Source organism: Helianthus annuus, chromosome 14 (genome assembly GCF_002127325.2).
Source record: "Helianthus annuus cultivar XRQ/B chromosome 14, HanXRQr2.0-SUNRISE, whole genome shotgun sequence".
NCBI classification, from domain to species: Eukaryota; Viridiplantae; Streptophyta; class Magnoliopsida; order Asterales; family Asteraceae; genus Helianthus; species Helianthus annuus.
This window is the reverse complement of record NC_035446.2, coordinates 85,447,390-85,467,137: the sequence shown is the minus strand read 5'-3', so window position 1 is coordinate 85,467,137 and position 19,748 is coordinate 85,447,390. Positions and strand designations below refer to the sequence as shown.

The 19,748-nt window shown below is 36.9% G+C and overlaps 1 protein-coding gene across 1 annotated transcript; it reads right to left on the bottom strand.

Annotated features, from left to right (window-relative positions):
* Nucleotides 1–613: 613 nt before the first annotated feature.
* On the bottom strand, nucleotides 614–2,201 carry LOC110908563 (gibberellin 20 oxidase 1-D). Its single transcript, XM_022153508.2, has 3 exons — nucleotides 1,550–2,201; nucleotides 1,147–1,468; nucleotides 614–1,076 (listed from the first exon to the last, which is right to left on the bottom strand). The coding sequence occupies exons 1-3, from the start codon at nucleotides 2,107–2,109 to the stop codon at nucleotides 813–815; spliced, it is 1,146 nt and encodes a 381-aa protein (XP_022009200.1). The 5' UTR covers nucleotides 2,110–2,201; the 3' UTR covers nucleotides 614–812.
* Nucleotides 2,202–19,748: the final 17,547 nt, after the last annotated feature.

The window sequence follows — 19,748 nt, the reverse complement described above, 5'->3', positions numbered from 1 at the left end:
GTGGAAGTGCAGAAATAATTTGGTGTTCAATCAAAAGCCTCTATGTTTGACAAGAATAAAAGAAGAAATAAAGCAAATGGGTTACCTGTGGGTAAAAAATCGTGCAGGGTTGAAGGACTTGCAGTGGGAAGTTTGGTGTGCATTTGATGTAAAAAATATATGCAGCTGAATTTTGGTGTTCTTTTTGACTGTATGTTTGTAACAATTTTGGTGGGCTAATTAATTGTTAGTCCTTTGATGATTCAATAAATATATGCTTTGTTGGCCGTTTAAAAAAAAAAAAAAGTTTGCTAAATTTTTAACGTGTTGCTGGAGTCGAGGAGCTCATGTGTCACTTGGCGGCTAAAACTAGCCCTAGTACGCTGACAAACCATAGGCTCGCCGTTGCATGCTATGCCTCGTCCTGATGATCCTGTTAAGCTATTTTGATCTTTTATATTTATTAGAAACAAATATTTTATTTAATATTATTATAAATAAGTATTTTTGATGTAAGGCTTGTTTATTTATTTATGTTTCAAAGCTGATAATAATACTTCACGAATTGCAAGAAATTAAAAAGTAATTAAAGAAATTACAAATTTTACTTATTGCAAACAAACTTCTTGTTATTCCTAGTTAAGCACCATGAAGATTAAAACTTGCTCATTGTTTCACTCTTTCAATTATTGACCCTAAAGAAACAAAAAGAAAACATTTTAAGTTAATGCATGGATCTCCACTTAACCCTCTTACACTATCTTGTTGCAGTTCCATTATCTTCTTGCTTGCATTGCATGTGAAAGAAAGAGGGAGTGTTCATGCATCAAGTTCTAGTTGTTTTTCTGTTGAACCCAGTTTGAGAAAGCTTGCAGAGTATTCATGTCAGCTCTGTAATGGTTCTGAGTGAATTCAAGAAGGGTAGGCCATGTAAAATCTGGATAAATTCTAGGGTTGTTTTCGTCCACCAATTCTTCTGGTGGGCTCACCACCTTATCTTTACTTGGACAAAGAAAGAAAGCAAGTGACTTCCTAGGAATTTTGTTGTTCACCACAGCTCTATGTAAGCAACTTTTGTATCTTCCATTTGTAAGTGCCTGAAAACAGGTAAGCGAAAACATTGATACATAACATATGAGAGCTAATCATAAACAAGAGATTGCTTACCATAAATGTGTCTCCTATGTTGACAACAAAGGCATTCGGAACGGGTGCAACCAAACACCATTCACTGTCCACAAACACTTCTAGTCCACCGACGTTATCTTGGTGTAGAATTGTCAAAGATGTCGGATCACAATGAGGCCCTGTCCCTAAGGTAAGGTCTGGCTTTTGACATGGTGGGTAGTAGTTTAGTCTCATTACCGAATCGTTTTCTTCAAAAAATTCCTTGAAGTGACCTCGGTTCACACCAAGGCTCATCCCTAGTAACTCCATGATCCGAAGCGAAAGCCTACTCATGGCATCGCAATACTCTTGATAAACCTTCCTGTGATAATCGAATCGTTTAGCCTATGCATGGTAATAATATATCAATGAAGAACAAATATACATATAGTTAGAAACATACCCGATTTTTTCAAATTCTTCACCCATTGTGTTCATGAAATAGTCCTTAACTATGTTGGATGAGTTCTCCTCAGTGGAGAATCGGAAGGAGAGTGTCTCTTTCCAAGGAAGTTTAGAGAAGAACCGCCCGGTGAAGCTACTTGCATATCCATAACTCTCACCAACTTTCCTTTGAACTCTTTGCTTTTCGGAAAGCGGAAGCTTAAAAAATAAGTCCATACACTGGTGAGCCTCAGATATGAGGTTTGCGTCGACTCCATGATTGACCACAAGGAAAAAACCATGGGTCTCGCAAGCCTCATTGATGAGGCTGGAGACTTCCTTCACTGAACTTGAGTGTCCAGAAAGGAAGTCTCCTAAGTCTAATACGGGTACCTCAAGTTCCTTAGACTTTTGGGAGTTGGGTTTCTCATGATCAGGCCATATGAAGTGTTGGGGTATGTTGGTTTCGTGTTGTATGACCGATGCATCGAAAACGGGAGACGTTTGTTCGTCTTCTTTGTGTTCGTTAAGGGAATACATGGTTGGTGGATTCTTGATGCAATCTATTGCCATTGCCATAGTTATGTTTTTTTTTCTTTTCTGAGTGAACACAGAGACGGGGAGAATTGATCAAGGCTAGAATGAAATGCTAGGTGGTATAAAAGAAATGGCAATGCCGTTTATATGGTGCAATCGGTGAAGAACAAACAAAATAGACTAAAATTAGTTTTAAGATCTTATTTTCTGATAAAAGAAGAAATCAATAATTCCAAATTATTGTTAATTGCCAAAGTATAAATCGGAATAAATAGCCTTCCATCATTGACATATGTCAAAAAAAAAAAAAAAAAAAAAAAAGGCACAATTGATTAAACTAATCCAAATTTACTGTTATTCACCAATAATAATCTCAACTTTATTTATTCCTAACAGTGGTCCAACCTTTTTTTAGTTTGTTTGTATAATGATCCGTCGCTCAAAAAACATAACAAAGTGAGGGTTTTTTTCCAAGTTACAAACTAATGTTTTGTCTTTTTATCAGGACAGCGATACGAGTTAATTAATATAAAATTTACCTCAAAACAGTGCTACAAACGACGTAAACGGTGCTTCAATTCGGGTGTTTATACTTCCAACTAACAAAAATCAAGTCGTTTGGAGCACCGTTTCGAGGTAAATTTACATCAGTCGACTCGTATTACTGTTCTGATCAAAAGCCCTAAATAAGTAGTTTGTAATCTGCAAAAAAAAAAAAATTAATTCGTTAAGTTTTTCTTAACGATGAACAATTATACAAACAAAATTAAAAGGATTAAATCACTGCCATAAATGAATCCAGTTGTAATTATTATTGGCCAAAATAGAAAGCTTGTATTATTTAAATCAAATATACGAAGAAAAAAAAAACCTTTCTTTACTTATTTATATATAAAGAAAACGTTAGATTGGAATAAAACAATTAGAGGCTGTTTGTTTACCTTTTAACAGAGCTCTTAATGGTTCAAACTTCTAATTGGTTCAGCATTTAATGGTTCAGACTGTTTGTTTCACGAGCAGATGTCTGAATGGTTCAGATATTTGACTCTGAATTGGTTCAGATTTATATAGAGTCTGAATTGTTAAGAACTCTAATCTAAATTTTGGTCAGACATTTACCTCTGAACGGTTAAATATTATACAAGTTCTTAATGGTTCAGACCTCATACTGGTTGAACACTTAATGGTTCAGATCTAATACAAGTTCAGCACTTAACCATTTATATGTTACCAAACAGACCTTAGACTCAAGTGAGGTACATTAGGATAAAATTGTATTATTTTTTAAAAAAGGGGTTAATTTTACTTTTGCAAAGAAGGGCTTCTGTTTTTCATAATTACATGCAAGTAGTCGATGAATTGACAAACTCTGAAACACATGCAAGTTCAGTTGTCACATGAAACCAAGTTCAGATGAATTTTTGGACTTACATTTCCCAAACACATGAATTTTTTAATCATCTATAAAACTCTATTCCCATTTCCCAACACTCATTATTCTTTCTTATAAACAGTGTGTGTGTGGACTTACATATTATATTATTTAATTAATGATATATAGAGTGAAATGGTGATTTGTTAAAGTTAAGAAAGCTAAACCTTCGTTCGTTTAGAGTTTTACATCTATAACTTGTCAGTTATAACTGAGTCTTAATGCACGTATTTTTTTTTTTTTAATAACTAGCCTGGTTTAGGCTTATGCTCAAGTTCATTTAGTGTAATACGTGAGCAACAATTTTTATTTTATTTTATTTATAATTATAATTATATATATATATTTTGAAAAATATACTTCACTAAAACAAACATTCGACCCAAATGAGCAAAAGGCCAAATAAACAAAGACACCCCCGAGCCAAACGGGCAAATGACAACAAATTACAACATGTAAATCGGGTATGTACACCAGTCCGCCCAAATAATATAATTACAGGAAGTTCTATTCTTAACCCACGCAAAACCTCTAGATTTTATCTCCCCAAAGATGTCACCCGGACTATATTTCCTCTGGTTAAAAACCGTATCATTTCTGCCTTTCCATATACACCAGCATGCTATAATAACCACCCCGTAGAACATTTTTTCCGCCTGAATACCGTTCCTTATGAGCTTGTGACTATCTAATATGTCTTTAAACTAAAAAAAGAAGAGCGGCGAGATGTTGCACCAAACATTGAAAGCCGACCAAACCCGGATAGCCACCGAGCACGCAGTGAATAAATGGTCACCCATTTACACCATGTAAAGTTAAGAGGGTGATTAGTTCCTCTTTCCACTATCAAAGATTTTTTGACCGCCTTCACCGAGAAATCGTTCTGATTATCATCAAACTAGTACCACTTGTCCTTTTCGCTGGAAAGTTTAACAGTGCTGAGAACATCCTTGCACTCCTGCCATTCTTTTAACTCCTCTTCGGACTCTGGCTGTCTAGACCATTTCCAAGTAAAAACTCCATTTCCTTGATCCACTTCTAATCTCTCAGCAACCCTGCATAATTTAAACATCTCCAAACCAAATAAAAGCGGCCATCTTTCCATAAAGGGGAGATCACCCATCCAGGAATCGATCCAAAAATGAGTATCATCCCCATTCCCCACCTTACCCATGATTAACCTATTTAACCCCCTCCCATTTAGTTTTAATTTATATAACAACTTTACCACATTTTTCCAACACCGTGCGATGTTACCGTTAAGCGGAAGGAAGCTTCTATGATTGGCATTACCATGACAAGCTTCCACCACTTTACACCAAAGATTATGATTTACAGCCCTATATCTCCAACCCCATTTTACAAGAAGAGCCTCATTGACCTCTATGAGCCTGTTTATACCCAACCCTCCTTTATTTTTAGGCCAAGTAACCCAATCCCAAGCCACCCAGTTCATTTTTTTATTACTGTCAGACCCCGCCCAAAGGAATTTTCTCATTTTATAACCCCAACCGGTGCCTTATATAAAGAAAAATAGTATATGGGTAGACTCTCCAGCACCGAATTGATCAAGGTAAGCCGCCCCCTATCGATAACGTTTTTGCTTTCCAGGCCGACAACCTTTATCGAAAACCTCAATAATAGGTGTCCAGTTGTTAATTCTATTCATATTATTACCCACCGAAATCCCCAAGTAGGTAAGCGGGACAGAATCTGCCTTACAACCAATCAATTTACACAAATCCAACACTTCACCACTATCTACACCCAACCCGTAAATGTTAGATTTTTGAATAATTTTTAGCCCCGACACAAGATAAAATATTCTCAAACATCTAGCAACGTTTTTCACATTACCCCTCTCCCATTCCCCCAACAGAAGAGCATCGTCAGCGTAAAAAAAGTGAGAAATAATCGGGCCTTTATTTAGAGTTTGGACCCCTTTGAATAACCCTTCGTTTCTAGCTTTGCACAACATGTTCGAAAGCCCTTCCATGACCAAAAGGAACAGGAACGGGGAAAGCGGGTCACCCTGTCTGACCCCTTTGGAACAGATGAATTCAAAAGTTGGGGATCCGTTAACTAAAACTGATGATCTAGCCGAAACTAGGATACCTTTGATCCATTTGCACCATAAAGTCGGAAACCCATTTGTCTCATTATGTCTAAAAGAAAACTCCAATTAACATTATCGTAAGCCTTTTCAAAATTGACCTTTAGAAGAAAAACCTTTTTTTGTCTTTTTTTTTCCAAGCAATGAGCTCATTTAGGATTAACGGGCTATCCAGAATGTACCTCCCTTTGAGAAACGTTGTTTGATTCTCCGTAATGATAGTTCCAATAACCACTTTGAGCCGATGTTCTAGAATCTTAGAAATTGTTTTGCTTATCACCCCAATCAAGTTTATCGGTCGGTATTCTCTCAGGCCCACCAGGTCCTTGTTTTTCGGAATAAGAGTTATGAAGGAAGAGCTACATCCCACCGCGATAGAACCTTTGCTGTAAAAGGAAACCAACAAGTTATAAAAATCCAATTCAAATAAATTCCAATACCTTTTGATGCATTTGAAGTTGAAATCGTCCGGCCCAGGAGCTTTGTCAGATCCACATTCGAACACAGCATTTTTGATTTCTTCTTTACTGAATGGAACCGTCAAAGACGTCGCATCAGCCTCCGATACACGTCTAACGTTATGGCATATGAGCTTAGGTCTATCTATAGTTTTCTCCTCGAACGCCTTTTTGAAAAATCTCATAATCTCTTTTTTGACCAAAGAAGGTTTAGTGGTCCACACATCATCAATCATGATCCCATGAATGTTGTTGACAACCCGTCTGCTTTTAATGTGCCCATGAAAAAATGCTGAGTTTTCGTCCCCTTTCAAATCCCATCTAATTCTGGCTCTTTGTTTAAGATCTTTGATTTTGTACCTCTCTAGCTCATTAAGGTTTTTTAAGCATTCCATTTTGGTCCATTCCTCCTCTTCGGAGAGATCCCTATCCTCTGACAAATCATCTAGGATTTCTAATTCTTCCTTAAGCATCATCTCTGTTTCCCCTTCCTTGGATAACACATCCTTTTTCCACATTTTAATGCTCTCCCTAATTTCCTTCAATTTCTTCATTAAAACCACATCTGGCTCCTCAACCTCGACAAACTTCTCGCACGTCTTATGGATCACTTCGTCAAAATCCTTTCTCTTCAACCAAGAGTTGAAGACTCTAAAAGGCTTGGGGCCAAAGTTTTTATCCGAGCAAGTCAAAATAATAGGACAGTGGTCCGAAAGAAATCTCGGCATCGCTCGGAGACAAGCAACTGGCCACTCCAAAAAGAACTCGTGGCAAACTAAAACTCTATCAATCTTGCTATGTTTATTACCATTTTCATTAAAATACGTGAATTTCCTACCTTTCATATCATTTTTTCTTAGCCCATTTTCAAAAATAAAATTATTAAAGAAAGAAGCACATTTTTTATTAAAATTTGAATTCAATTCCTCCTTTCATCCTAATGACGCACCGCATTAAAATCACCCAAAATTACCCACCTCCACGGGTAACAACCCATCATACCCCCAATGTCATCCCAGAGCGCCTTTTTCAGATGGGTTTTTTGTGGGGCATAAATGTTAATAATATTAATATTTAAATCCCCCCCTTTAAGGTCCTCAAAGTCAATAAAAAATTAGAGTGCTTAATAGAGTCATGTACCTTGAAAACGATCGGGTTCCATATGCTAACGACCCCTCTAGATCTACCTGCCGCCGGAACATGGTCCATCTCGAAATTTCCAGCTCCACAAAATTTTTCGAATTCTATACCAGAAACGTCTCTGAACTGAATTTCCTGAAGTGCGATGAAGTCAATACCATTTTCCCGTTTCAATTTTTTTTATCCATCCAGCTTTATTTTTATCCCCCTCTCCCAAACCTCTGATGTTTAGAGAAAGCAAATTCATCTATCACCATTTGAAATCCGTTCTTCCCTAATCGCTTCTCTGATCAAAGGCTCATGGTTCTGAAGATCGACTCCCACTAAAACCCCCATGGCGGATGTCACTGTCATCTCCAAATTCTTGATTTCATCCTCTTCCTCGTTGGGCTGCAAATTTAGATCCTTTATCACATCCCCCACTGCTTCCTTCCTATTGCCATTTTGTTCGCTCTGACCCGACTCCTCCACTCCAACATAACTCATATTGACGTTACCTCTACCTTCCTATTCTCCCGTGTCAACATTATCTTCCTGAATTCCTATTATCTCGTTCAAGTCAAAAGGGTCGTTAATTGTTGACCTCTTTATGGGTCTAATCATCTCACTTACCTCCTCCATAGTGGATATGTTACTAATTTTTTTTGGGTTTCCTTTTAATTTTTTTAGGCCATAATTAGGCCCACTGGGAAATAGGTTATCCTTGAAACACTGTATGTTATCTTTCAAAACATTTAGATCGCCACCCTCACCTCCTGGCCTCCAATTCTCACCTACCTTCCTCAAATTATTGTGGTCATAAAACCTTGGAATTAGTTCCAAATTCATCGAGCTAACCTGTCTCTCATTACTACCCATGTTATCGTTTGAGAATCTTGGAATTCTAAGCATATTAATTTCTTCCGCCGATTGTTCATCTTCACCAGCAAATACATCATCGCCCGGCGACGTTGCTGCTCCAGCTCCGGCGTCATGATAAACGACGTTCGCAAATCCCGAGTAGAACACCCCTGGACTCGTATTTTCTTCTTCCCCATTGACACCTTCCTTGTCGACTTCCTCCCCGGCTCCTCCACGACCCACTTCGTTCGCCGGACTATCTCCTGTCGGGTCTGAAATCCTGATCGTTGGGCCACTCCCTTCGCTTCCGGCCGCCGACCTCGCACCCATCGACGGGTAAGAGTTTCCAACATCTTTTCTACAATTTTTTCGTTGGAATTTTCTGATCCATACCTGTCCAACATTAGGCAGTCAGTATCGACACTCCCCTCTTTCCCCACATTACTTGTTAAAGAACCGAACAAATGCTCCATTTCCGGCGTCGATTCCACATTATCTGATTGTCACGACCCCCAACCACACCCTGGACGGGAGCCGCGAGCAGTCAAGTTATTTTAAAAATATTGCAGCGGAAATTTCATCAGGACCGTGAGTTAGGAAAAATATCAGAGTTTAGAAAACACCGGATTTTATTTATTAAATAGATGGGATAAAACTCATGTTTTGCAAAGGTAGCTTTAATAAGGGATAAACCCGAATATATGAAATCATGTTTTCTTAATTTAATTGATAGAATAAGCCACTTCTTTAAGCCTTTCGGTGCCGTATCATCACTCTTATTCCAATCTACTGTAATTACCTGAAACACGTTTTAAAAAGATTTGGTCAGCAGGAAATACTGGTGAGTTCATTCATTTTTGTACAAAAACATATTGGTTATAATTCACAGTATTAAGAGCGATAACAATGTTTATATATCAACCAATTACCCCAAATCGGTATTTGTCACTCGACTCGTTTCTGTGACTATGGTTAGATCACCCATTGGCTAACCCGTTGTCCAATGGTGACGGGTATCAAGTAATGTATACAAATCCCCACATACCGGCAGTAATTGAAGATTACAAAGACTTAATCCCTGTAATTATAACTTTGAAACAAATAGGGTTTTGGAAATAATTTGATAAAAAGAGAATGACTCACCTTGTTAGCATATAGTCTTGATTAAACAAGCATCTTGATTCTAAGCATCTACTTTATAGTTCTGAATTCTCTGATGATTAAGCATCCATTTTGATTGTAAGTGTATGGGGTAGAGTTTCGAGTAGTTAAACATTTAGTTTAACAAATGGAATACATATTAGTGTTAAACCTAATCAAACCTAACGATGGTCATGAGATCCGGACCTTAACGAAATTCACAAAGTATAGTCTTGTTTAGACAGCACTTTGGCATTCGTTTAAGGAAATTCACAAAGTACAACACTTTGGCATCCGTTTAACGAAATTCACAAAGTACAGCACTTTGGCATTCGTTAGTTGGTTCCTGAATCGATCAGACAGAATATCGTATCAGTGATTGTTGGTTAGAACACCAACGTATAAAGAGAAGAAGAAAAGAAATGAGCAAGGAAGAATGAAATCCTAGGCTCCTATTTATAGGTAAGGTAGATTCCTTTCTTAGTGGAAGTTTTCCTAATTATTAAGTTTCCTTTTATTTATTTAGTTTTTCTTAACTATTAAGTTTTCTTAACTATTAAGTTTTCTTAACCATTAAGTTTACTTTAACCATTTAACTAAATAACTTACTTAGCTTAATTAATCTTGCTTAGCTTAATTAATCTTGCTTAACTGATTAATTAAACTTAACGGTTTAATCAAGTAATTTACTTAGCCGATTAATTAAATAACGTAACTAGCTGATTAATTAACTTACTTAGCTTACTTAACTGCTAAGTTTCCTTTCCTGTTAAGTTTCCTTAGCTATTAAGTTTTCTTAACTGCTAAGTTATCTTAATTGCTAAGTTTACTTAACTGTTAAGTTATTTTAAATACTATGTTTACTTAATTGCTAAGTATTCTAGTTTAACAGCTTCCTGATTATGAATTCTAATTTCTAGACATAATGGAACTCGTATTAGTGTATTAACCCAATTCAACTTTAACGATAATCACGAGATCACAACCCTCACGACGAAAGACAAAGTATAGTCGAATATAGGCAGCACTTAAAAATCCATCGGATTGGTTTCAATCGACTGGATAAAGAATCGTACCAGTGATTAGAGTTATTACTCTAATAACGAGCAGAGTTTCGGGGTTTTAGGGCGTTGATTGAAAGAAACGGGGATACAAGGAGTAGGACGACATTTTAGACCGTCGAACTGAGCAATTTGAACTAGTCCCACTGCTGCCTGTTATATACCCCAAACGGGCACCCCCTGCGAGTCGCGGAAGGCACCGGGGTAACCCCCGCGTATCGCGGCGATGGTTGGCCCGGCCTAAGCCTGCCACGTGTCCTCGACCGCCTTTTTCGACCAATCAAGCGTTTTTCTCGATTTTCGTGCCGATACTTATCGCGTAAGCTAGGGTCTTGATTCCAGTTGATTTGGTTTATAATTACGAGTCTAATAAAGGTACTTTTGTGCGGGTTGTTTCACCAACCATTAGGTTTTCAAGGTTTATCGTGCATACTTCGGATTTTGTTTATGGATCTTTCCGAGGGTTGTTACATCCTCCCCACCTTGTTTTAAATCTCGTCCTCGAGATTTGCTGGAATAAGGGTGGTTACTTCCGTCTTATCTTCGATTCCCAAGTATATTCTTGTCCATGTTTTAAATCCTGCTTTACCTTGACCAAAACTAATCTTGTATGCTTTGGGAATTCTCATATTTGGCTTGTATGGTCTTTTAATGAACATAGATTTTCATTTATCTCTATATCTTGAAGAGGTACTACTAAAGATTTATCAGCAAAGCATTTCCTTAAATCACTTACATGAAATATATCATGTATACCTATCATTTCTTTTGGAAATTTTAGTTGATAGGCTACTGGTCCACTTTGCTTAGTAACCTTAATGGTTTGACATTCCCTAGACTTAACTTTCCTTTCTAAATATAGAGAGACTTTTAGTGGTATCCTTTCTCTGATTTAAATTCCAATGGTTTGCCGATCTCATGGCCTGATAGTTGCTTTTCTCATATGTATGCCTTAACATACTGGATGATATTATCATCCATAAAATGCTTTAAACGGGTAACACTAGTACTTGTAGGCCAATTGAAAAACAAGATATTATGATAGTCCTACTTTCATCAATATGTACTTAGCATGTCTTTCTATGTTTTGTAGTGTTCGCTCACACTGCTCAAAATGAGAAGTGAAATGACTATCTTGATTTAATACAATAGATAACGGGATTTTATGTAATGAGACCATTGGATCCCTACACAACTTTAACTAAGCGTTTTATGCTAAAGGTTTCCTTCATTGGTAGGGACTGAGTAGACTTGGTTAATTGATCCACAATCTCCCTGATTGTGTCGTTACATTTTCTAATGTTGGGTAATTTGGTAACAATATCCATTTGTTATCAATCCCCTTTCCATACTGACACTTCTAATCATTGAAGTCAACCTAAAGGTTTCTAACGTTCATCTTTAACTTGCTAACATATTAAATACTTAGAAGTATAACTTGCTATCTATCAGTAATTCTTATAAAACTCTTGATACGATGTAACAAATACTTAGTTTTATGAGCTCCTCCGAGAATTCCTTCTTATAGGTTTCCTTGATTAGTACCCAAATTCTTTTCTTGTGGAATCTCCAAATTCCATTAATTCCTTTTTCTGATTTCTTCATTATTCCTTTGTAATCCTTCAGCATCATTTTTGATTGCTGTGTTCTTGGGTGCTATTTAATTGTTTCAATAAATCTATTCGTACTTTAATCTAAGAGTACATACTTGCTTTGGCTTCTTATGAAACTTATGACTTAAAGCATCAACTACTATATTCGTCTTAACTTTGTGATATAACAATCGGGGTTGTTCCTAGTCTCGGATGAATTCTAAGTTTGTCCTCACGCTCGAGTGATAGCCCAAATAGATCCTCTGGGAAAACGTCGGTCGGAATTTCTTTCAGTTCTGTGCCTCTAGTGTTAATGAACTCCGAGACTATATACACTATGTCTTACTTCCGTGCATAACTCGCAACTTTCATCACAGAGACGAACTTTGTTGGCTGGTCTGTTTTGTCTCCTTGTGGTCACTTCTCCAGTTGGCTTGCAAATCTCAACCTAATTCAGCAATCACCTCAGGAATCATCGTTTCCATTTGTTCCTTTTTATGAAACAGACAGAATTTCCTTTCTGTCAGTTCTTTTCATTTCATGGCATACGTCGTCATCAGGTGTTTTGAAGATTGGTCTTACTATCTTAATGTCTAAATTTTGAAGCATACATCACTTCATTCTCCTTAACATATATACTAACGGTTTGGACAACTTTAATCCTTTGCAGCCCATGTATTTCATAACAGCTTCTTTATTACTGGAAATCTTACTAGGATTATAGGCGAAGAGAGTCTTTGTAAGTGCACCTAGTCATGGTTACTCTTATCTTTGCAAGAGTTCTTAAAGAAGGCAGAATTACTCTCATTAGAGTAGGTTTTGAGATGTTTTGTACCTAGCACAACTTTTCCTAATGCGTTAATAATCTAAGGTAACGCAGAGGGAATTCTTATACTTTCGATGGCGTCCCAACTTTAATGGTTCACATCGTTCATCTTGTCGCACGAGTTATGAGACGGGTGATCAAATGGAATACTTTTCGATGTCAGAATTATAGATGTATACGAGAGATTCCTGATAAAAATTCTAGAATTATTATTGACACACAGGCTCATGATGTATTTTAAATTATCAATCCTTATGGTTTTTGTTGGACCGTTGTGTGACCCTAAACAGTCAGTATGAGCAGTTCATCATCAAATACAAAGGCGGACTCAATGTAAAAGATGTCAACACAGCTTGTTCCTTTCAAATCCTTATCTATTACTGATTTTCTGAGCTTTTACACGTTCAAATGACAAACGGACAGCACCTCGGCTCAGTACTAATGACCTGATTCCGCTCCAAAGTTACAGAATGAACTCAGCACACACCTATTTATAATGCATGTGATTCCGCTTGAACTTGACATGACAGTTTCAAGCGGAATTAGAATGTTAGTGATTTTGCTTGAATGTGACATGTTACTTTCAAGCGGAATTACATACATTTAACATATCAAACCCTAATTTCAACCCTGTTGTGTGCTCGTTTATCCTATCTATACATAAGACTCGATTAAGACGAAGTTAACAAACACTAGATGTACCAACAGACTCCCCCTTGGATGTTGACGAAGTCTTCGACGACGAGTCTTTAGTCTTTGTCTTTTTTCCAATTTGACTTCCCCTTTCACAGACTCCCCCTCTCGGTATGCTAGGACTTGAATTTCTGGTTCAAACTTTAACATTTTGTTGCTATGGGGATGTTGAATCCTGTTTCCTGTTTCTCAAACATATACCATTACAATTCTATACAAACTCAAAAATTTTCAATTTTTTATCAGTTTTAGAAATCCACTTAAGTATTCAGGTCCAAATTAATGACCCTGATTGCTTAATTTATCTACCAAGTCCAACTTAATGACCTTGGTTGATCTGTGACAAAACAAACTGATTTTTGTTCAAGTATTTTCAAACATTTTCTGAAAATTACAAGTTTCAAGTTAATGAACTTGTTTTAACATTCCAAATTCTCAAGTTTAAAATATGAAGCTCCCTGCTCATCATCCAGCTAGAATCTTTCTGCATCTGCTCCAACATTCTGAATCTGAAGATCAACTCTCCACTATGGTTTGTCAGAAAATAAAGCAGAAATGAAGAATCTTTTTGGATTTTTAGAATAAAGTTTCTAAACTAGAAAATGAATTACAGAAACTTAAATGCAGAATGTAATGAAAGTAAACTATTTACAAACAAATTTTTGGTGAGCGTGTTAGGGAATCATATCAGTTAATGACAAGTTACTAGCACCGTTAAGCTTGATAACATACTAAGCTTTAAACAATTCACGTAGATTGTCGATATGCTAATCCTTTTAAATTTTCATACAAACTTCAATCTGTTCAGGATACGATTTAGGTGAGTTAATGAACTTAAACTTATATGTGTGTCCCACCTCTTGAATATACTCCCGTATCCAGATCCTAATATTCAGTCTTACAGGTGAGTATACCACAAATGATATCTGTAAAAGGGTTAGATGCGAAACTGTGAGAGCTCAGGTCAGAATTTTCGTTCAGCAGAGAGATGACGGTTCGACTTAAGGTGTGTTCCCTTTTGAGGATCTTTTTTACAACAGCACATGATTAACATCTTTCAATGATTCATCATTTTTATGCTGAGGGCGATGCTGTATTTCAAGCAATGCGGAAAGTATTATACGGGGACTAAGCCATTGCTTCTGCAAAATCAGAAGTCCCGGGATAATACCCCAGATATCACTGAGTATAAAGACCTAGTATCTGAGAAAGAGGGACCTTTCAAACAAGATTTCAGGGGTTACCTATATATCCAAGATTTGTTCCCCACAAAATAAGCAAGTTTGAATTTTATGTTTATATCCCAAACAAGATTTACTAAATGTATAAAAACCTATCGACATATCATCAGCAAGACTGTTTAAAAACTTTAGACTTTACAAATCTTTAGCGTACTGTAACTGTCAAGCCAATGTACTATCATTTTCCCTTTTTACACAAGCTCTTTTTCAGTTTTCTATTGTTTTTGGATTTTGAAATTTTCTCATGTTTTTGGATTTTTGAATTTTTTACTATTTTTGTATTTTCTGAAAATATATCTACTCCCCCTAAATACCAAAACATGTAAAAAATCGATAAACCATTGCAGATTGTTTCTCATCATCATTAGCTACAATGTTATCCTCATCAACGCCAATAATCCCATCCGACACCGAAAGAAGCTTCATGCCATTTAGTTTTAAAAGATATTTAAAACGAGTTTTGTCAAAAGCTTTGGTATGTAAATTAGCTTTCTGTTCGTCAGTGTGGATTTTCTCAATTCGTATCAACTTCTTCTCGAAGCAATCTCGGATGAAGTGATGACGAATTTCTATATGTTTCGTTTTAGCGTGATGAACAAGATTTTTCGTTATACTTATTGCGGCCTCATTATCAACAAAGATAGGGGTGTTAACAAATTGCAAACCGTAGTCACGCATCTGTTGCTGGATCCATAAGTTCTGAGAGCAGCAACTGCTAGCAGATACGTACTCAGCTTCACATGTGGATAAAGCTACATAGGTCTGCTTCTTACATTGCCAGGTGACCAAACGAGGTCCAAAGAACTGACAACCCGCTGTTGTTAATTTTGCGTTAACTTTGCAGCTTCCGAAGTCGGAATTAGAATATCCTTCGAGCGTGAAATCGCCTGTTTTTGGATACCACAACCCCAATGAAGGAGTTCCTTTCAGGTAGCGTATTATCCTTTTCACAATCACCATGTGTGAAGCTCTAGGATTTGACTGAAACTGTGCAGCGAGGCACGTTGGATACATGATATCGGGTCTTGAAGCAGTTAAGTACATCAACGATCCGATCATGGAACGATATGTCGTTTCATCTACCCTGTCTCCGGTGAGATCTGGGTTTATCCCACGATTAGTCGCTAGAGGGGTTGAAGCTGGAGTAGAACCTGACATCCCACATTTCTCTAAGATATCATGAACATACTTCGTCTGGTGTATGAAAATTCCCTCAGGTAGTCGTTCAACTTGAAGTCCCAAAAAGAATTTCATCTCCCCCATCGATGACATTTCAAACTTTTGCTTCATAACTGATTCAGAATCTTTGCACAGTTTTTCATTCGTTGACCCAAATATTATGTCGTCCACGTATATTTGAACTATCAGAAGATGTCCGCCGACCACTTTGGTGAAGAGTGTGGCATCCACTTTCCCACGGATGAAGCTGTTGGCTAGTAGGTGTTGAGACAAAGTCTCGTACCAAGCTCTCGGGGCCTGGTGTAAACCATACAACGCTTTATCCAGCAAATAAACCTTGTTTTTGTGGATTGGATCGGTGAAGCCCGACGGCTGTCCTACATATACCTCCTCTTTAACCTTCCCATAAAGAAACGCCGATTTAACATCTGACTGAAAGACTTTGAAGTTTTTCCATGATGCAAATGCCAGAAAGATCCTAATTGCTTCTAGTCGAGCCACAGGAGCATAAACTTCAGTAAAATCAATACCCGCCTACTGACTAAAGCCCTGGACTACGAGTTGAGCTTTGTTTCGAACAACAACTCCTCGGTCATCTCTCTTGCATTTAAATACCCATTTTGTGTTAATTTTCCTGTGACCGTCCGGCAAATCTACTAACTTCCACACTCCTAACTTCTCAAACTGACTCAACTCTTCTTGCATAGCATTGACCCAAGAATCTTCAGTTAATGCCTCTTTGTATGTTCTTGGTTCGATCTGCGAAATAAAACAACTATGTGAAAAATCAGTTTGTAAAGAAGCAACTATAGAATAAAAAAAAAGTAAGCCCTTGGTCAATTTGACGTCTTGTGCGAACGCCTGATTGCAATTCTCCAATGATCAACTCCTCTGGATGGTATGAAAGTGTTCTTGGCATCACCTCGCCTGGAACATCTACCTCGCCTTCCAAATTCGTAATATTCTGGTCTACATCTTGTTCACCAATTGGATTTGCTTGACTTGAAATCTGGATCTGCTCCCCCTCAGAATCTGAATCTCCATGATCAAATACTGGTCTATTATCCTTTTCAGGAGCTTGTTCCGAAGATTGTTGAATATCATCATGTTCACCAGCATTGCTTGGACCAGCTTCATCATTATTTGAAGTTTGCCGTGGTCGTCTTGAATACTCAGCTGGAAATCTTTCTCCTGATGACTCATACTCCTTCAGAATATCCAATTCATCAAAGAACTCCGGTTCTTCTTCTATATGTTCTCCCATGTCAAACGAATCCCACAGAGTATCATAGTTAAATCGCCATGAGTTGCCTGGGTTCTGTGGTGGCATTGTGTAACCTTGACATTCAACATTGTGAGCTTCAATAATCCTCTTCAAGCTTGGAACAAAAACTCGCTTTAATGGACTTGAGTATCCAACGAATATTCCTTCAATGCTCTTTGCGCCAAATTTCCCAAAAGGCTCTAGAACTGTACAGGGAGACCCAAACGGTTCTAAATACTTCAGGTTCGGCTTGCGGTTATTGATTAACTCGAAATATGTCTTGTTGAATTTCTTGACAGTAAGCACCATGTTAAGATTATAACATGCGGTAGAAACTGCTTCTGCCCAAAAGTTGATTGGTAGCTTTGAATCGGCGAGCATCATCCTGGCCGTTTCTATTAGTGTCCTGTTCTGTCGTTCCGCTACTCCATTTTGCTGCGGAGTGTAAGGATCACTAAATTCATGCAGTATACCTCTCTCATCACAGTACTCTTCCATCTTGCTATTCTTAAACTCAGTACCATTATCACTTCTGATTCTTCTGATTCGTGCCTGGTACAAGTTTTCAATCTTTCTGAATAATGCCATCAAACTTTCAAACGTCTCATCTTTCGACTTCAGAAAAGATACCCATGAAAATCTGGAATAATCATCAGTTACTATGAGACAACAGTAATCTCCAGTTATGCTTTTGACATTCACTGGACCAAACAAATCCATATGAAGTCTCTCTAAAGGTCTCGAAACTGAATTGACTATCTTTTGAGGATGTGACTTCTTTTTCTGCTTTCCTTTGACACAGCTAATGCATTCCCCTTCCAGATGAAAACCTTTAATGTGAACACAAGTAACCATATCATTGTGCACCAGATGATTCATTTTTCGCAAATGTATATGACCCATTTTTCGGTGCCACAACTGTGATTCTTTCTCTGTCGCTTTAGACATAAAACAATGAGCCTGACCCGTGGTTGTAGTAGCTACGCTCATATCCAACACGTACAGATCATTGACTCTTGGTGCTCTGATAATAATCCATTCTTCTGGAACAACAAATCCTAGTTTCAAGATCAAACACTATTTGTCGGTGAAATGCGTTGTATACATCCTATCACAAATTTGAGAAATACTCAGCAAATTGTTCTCCAGCTCGGCAATGTAATTCACTCTTTCAAACGTTACGATCCCATTGGATAACGTTCCTTCTCCAACAATTCTACCTCCTTGATTACCAGCAAAACCTATGTAACGCCCTGCTTATTTGTACTTTCCATTTATAGCAAGTCTTGTTTGCATTTCTATTTTTGGAAGTCTTGTGTTCTTGTAATCGTTTTTTTTCGTTGTATCGTTGTGTAATCGAGACTTTGATCGTAATAAAAATCGTTATTTCATACAAATTTTACTTATACGTATCGATTCATTATACATTTTATACATGCTTATACGTTTTGCAATACTTGGGTTATACGTTACTAATGTCAAATGCATACGCGTGACCGATACTCGACATACTGGTGCTCATAACTTATACATGCTTGTTAACTATTAAATTCGTGGTTAAATTCTAATATAATAATAATAATAATAATAACAACAACAACAACAACAACAACAACAATAATAATAATAATAATAATAATAATAATAATAATAATTATATTAATATAATAATAATAATAAACCTAATAATGTAACAATAGAATGTTACATTTTAACGTAAATTCCATGCAAAAAAAAAAAAGAAAAAAATTAATTAGTAAACTATATATTTAAAGTTATATAATATAACATTATATTATGTCTTACAAACACTAAATTTGCCAAAATTAGGAGGCCATGTGCGGCCAAAAAAAAAAGTGGATCTACAGCCACTCGAACTCAGCCGCCCATTTGATAGATTTTTGCCTACTTTCTTTTCCACAGTTAATAATAACTTACAATATACAATATGATACATGTGGGATTTTTTTTATCAAATAAAAACAATAGTTAATAAGCTAATTCATGTCTTAAAGGTCATAGGAAAAAGAAAAAATATATATATTAAAGCTGTTAAAACAGCATGTGACCGGGACTGCCTTGTGGCAGATTTGTTGTTATTTTTTTTTAATGCTAAACCCCTAACTACATGTATTAAATGCCACCCAACTTAAACCCTAATCCTTCCCTATAAATACAATTTAATCTCAGCCTCCTTACCACTTTACAAACTCAAATCTCACTCTCAAAACTCTCTCAAACTCCCTAAAATTCGCAGCTATAATCAGAATTTCGGACAGATTCAGCAAGCTTCACTAAAGTGAGCATAACTCACTCAATACTTGTCCGATTTAGTCCATTCTTTTTCCTATGTGCTTGGATCGACCTTACCTTCGATTCCATGGGTTTTTCACAGTAAATAAGTCCCTGGAACTCTGGCAAAAAGGCTCCAAAGTTCACTGTTCATTTATGATTTCATCTATTCTTCACTAAACTTGTTCAACTTGAGTCTAACTCATCTCAAACCTATGTCCTTATGCTTATAACCACTTCTATGGTTAGTTAGGCTTAAAAACAAGGTTGAGACATACAAAATCAGAGGTTAAACCTCAAATAAATTCTGTTTTGATTAGGGTTTTAACCCACAAATCATGTTCAAGTTTCAAACTTGATATAGGAGTGATTATGGAACAACTTGGGTTTTTCCAACATAAAATCCCCAC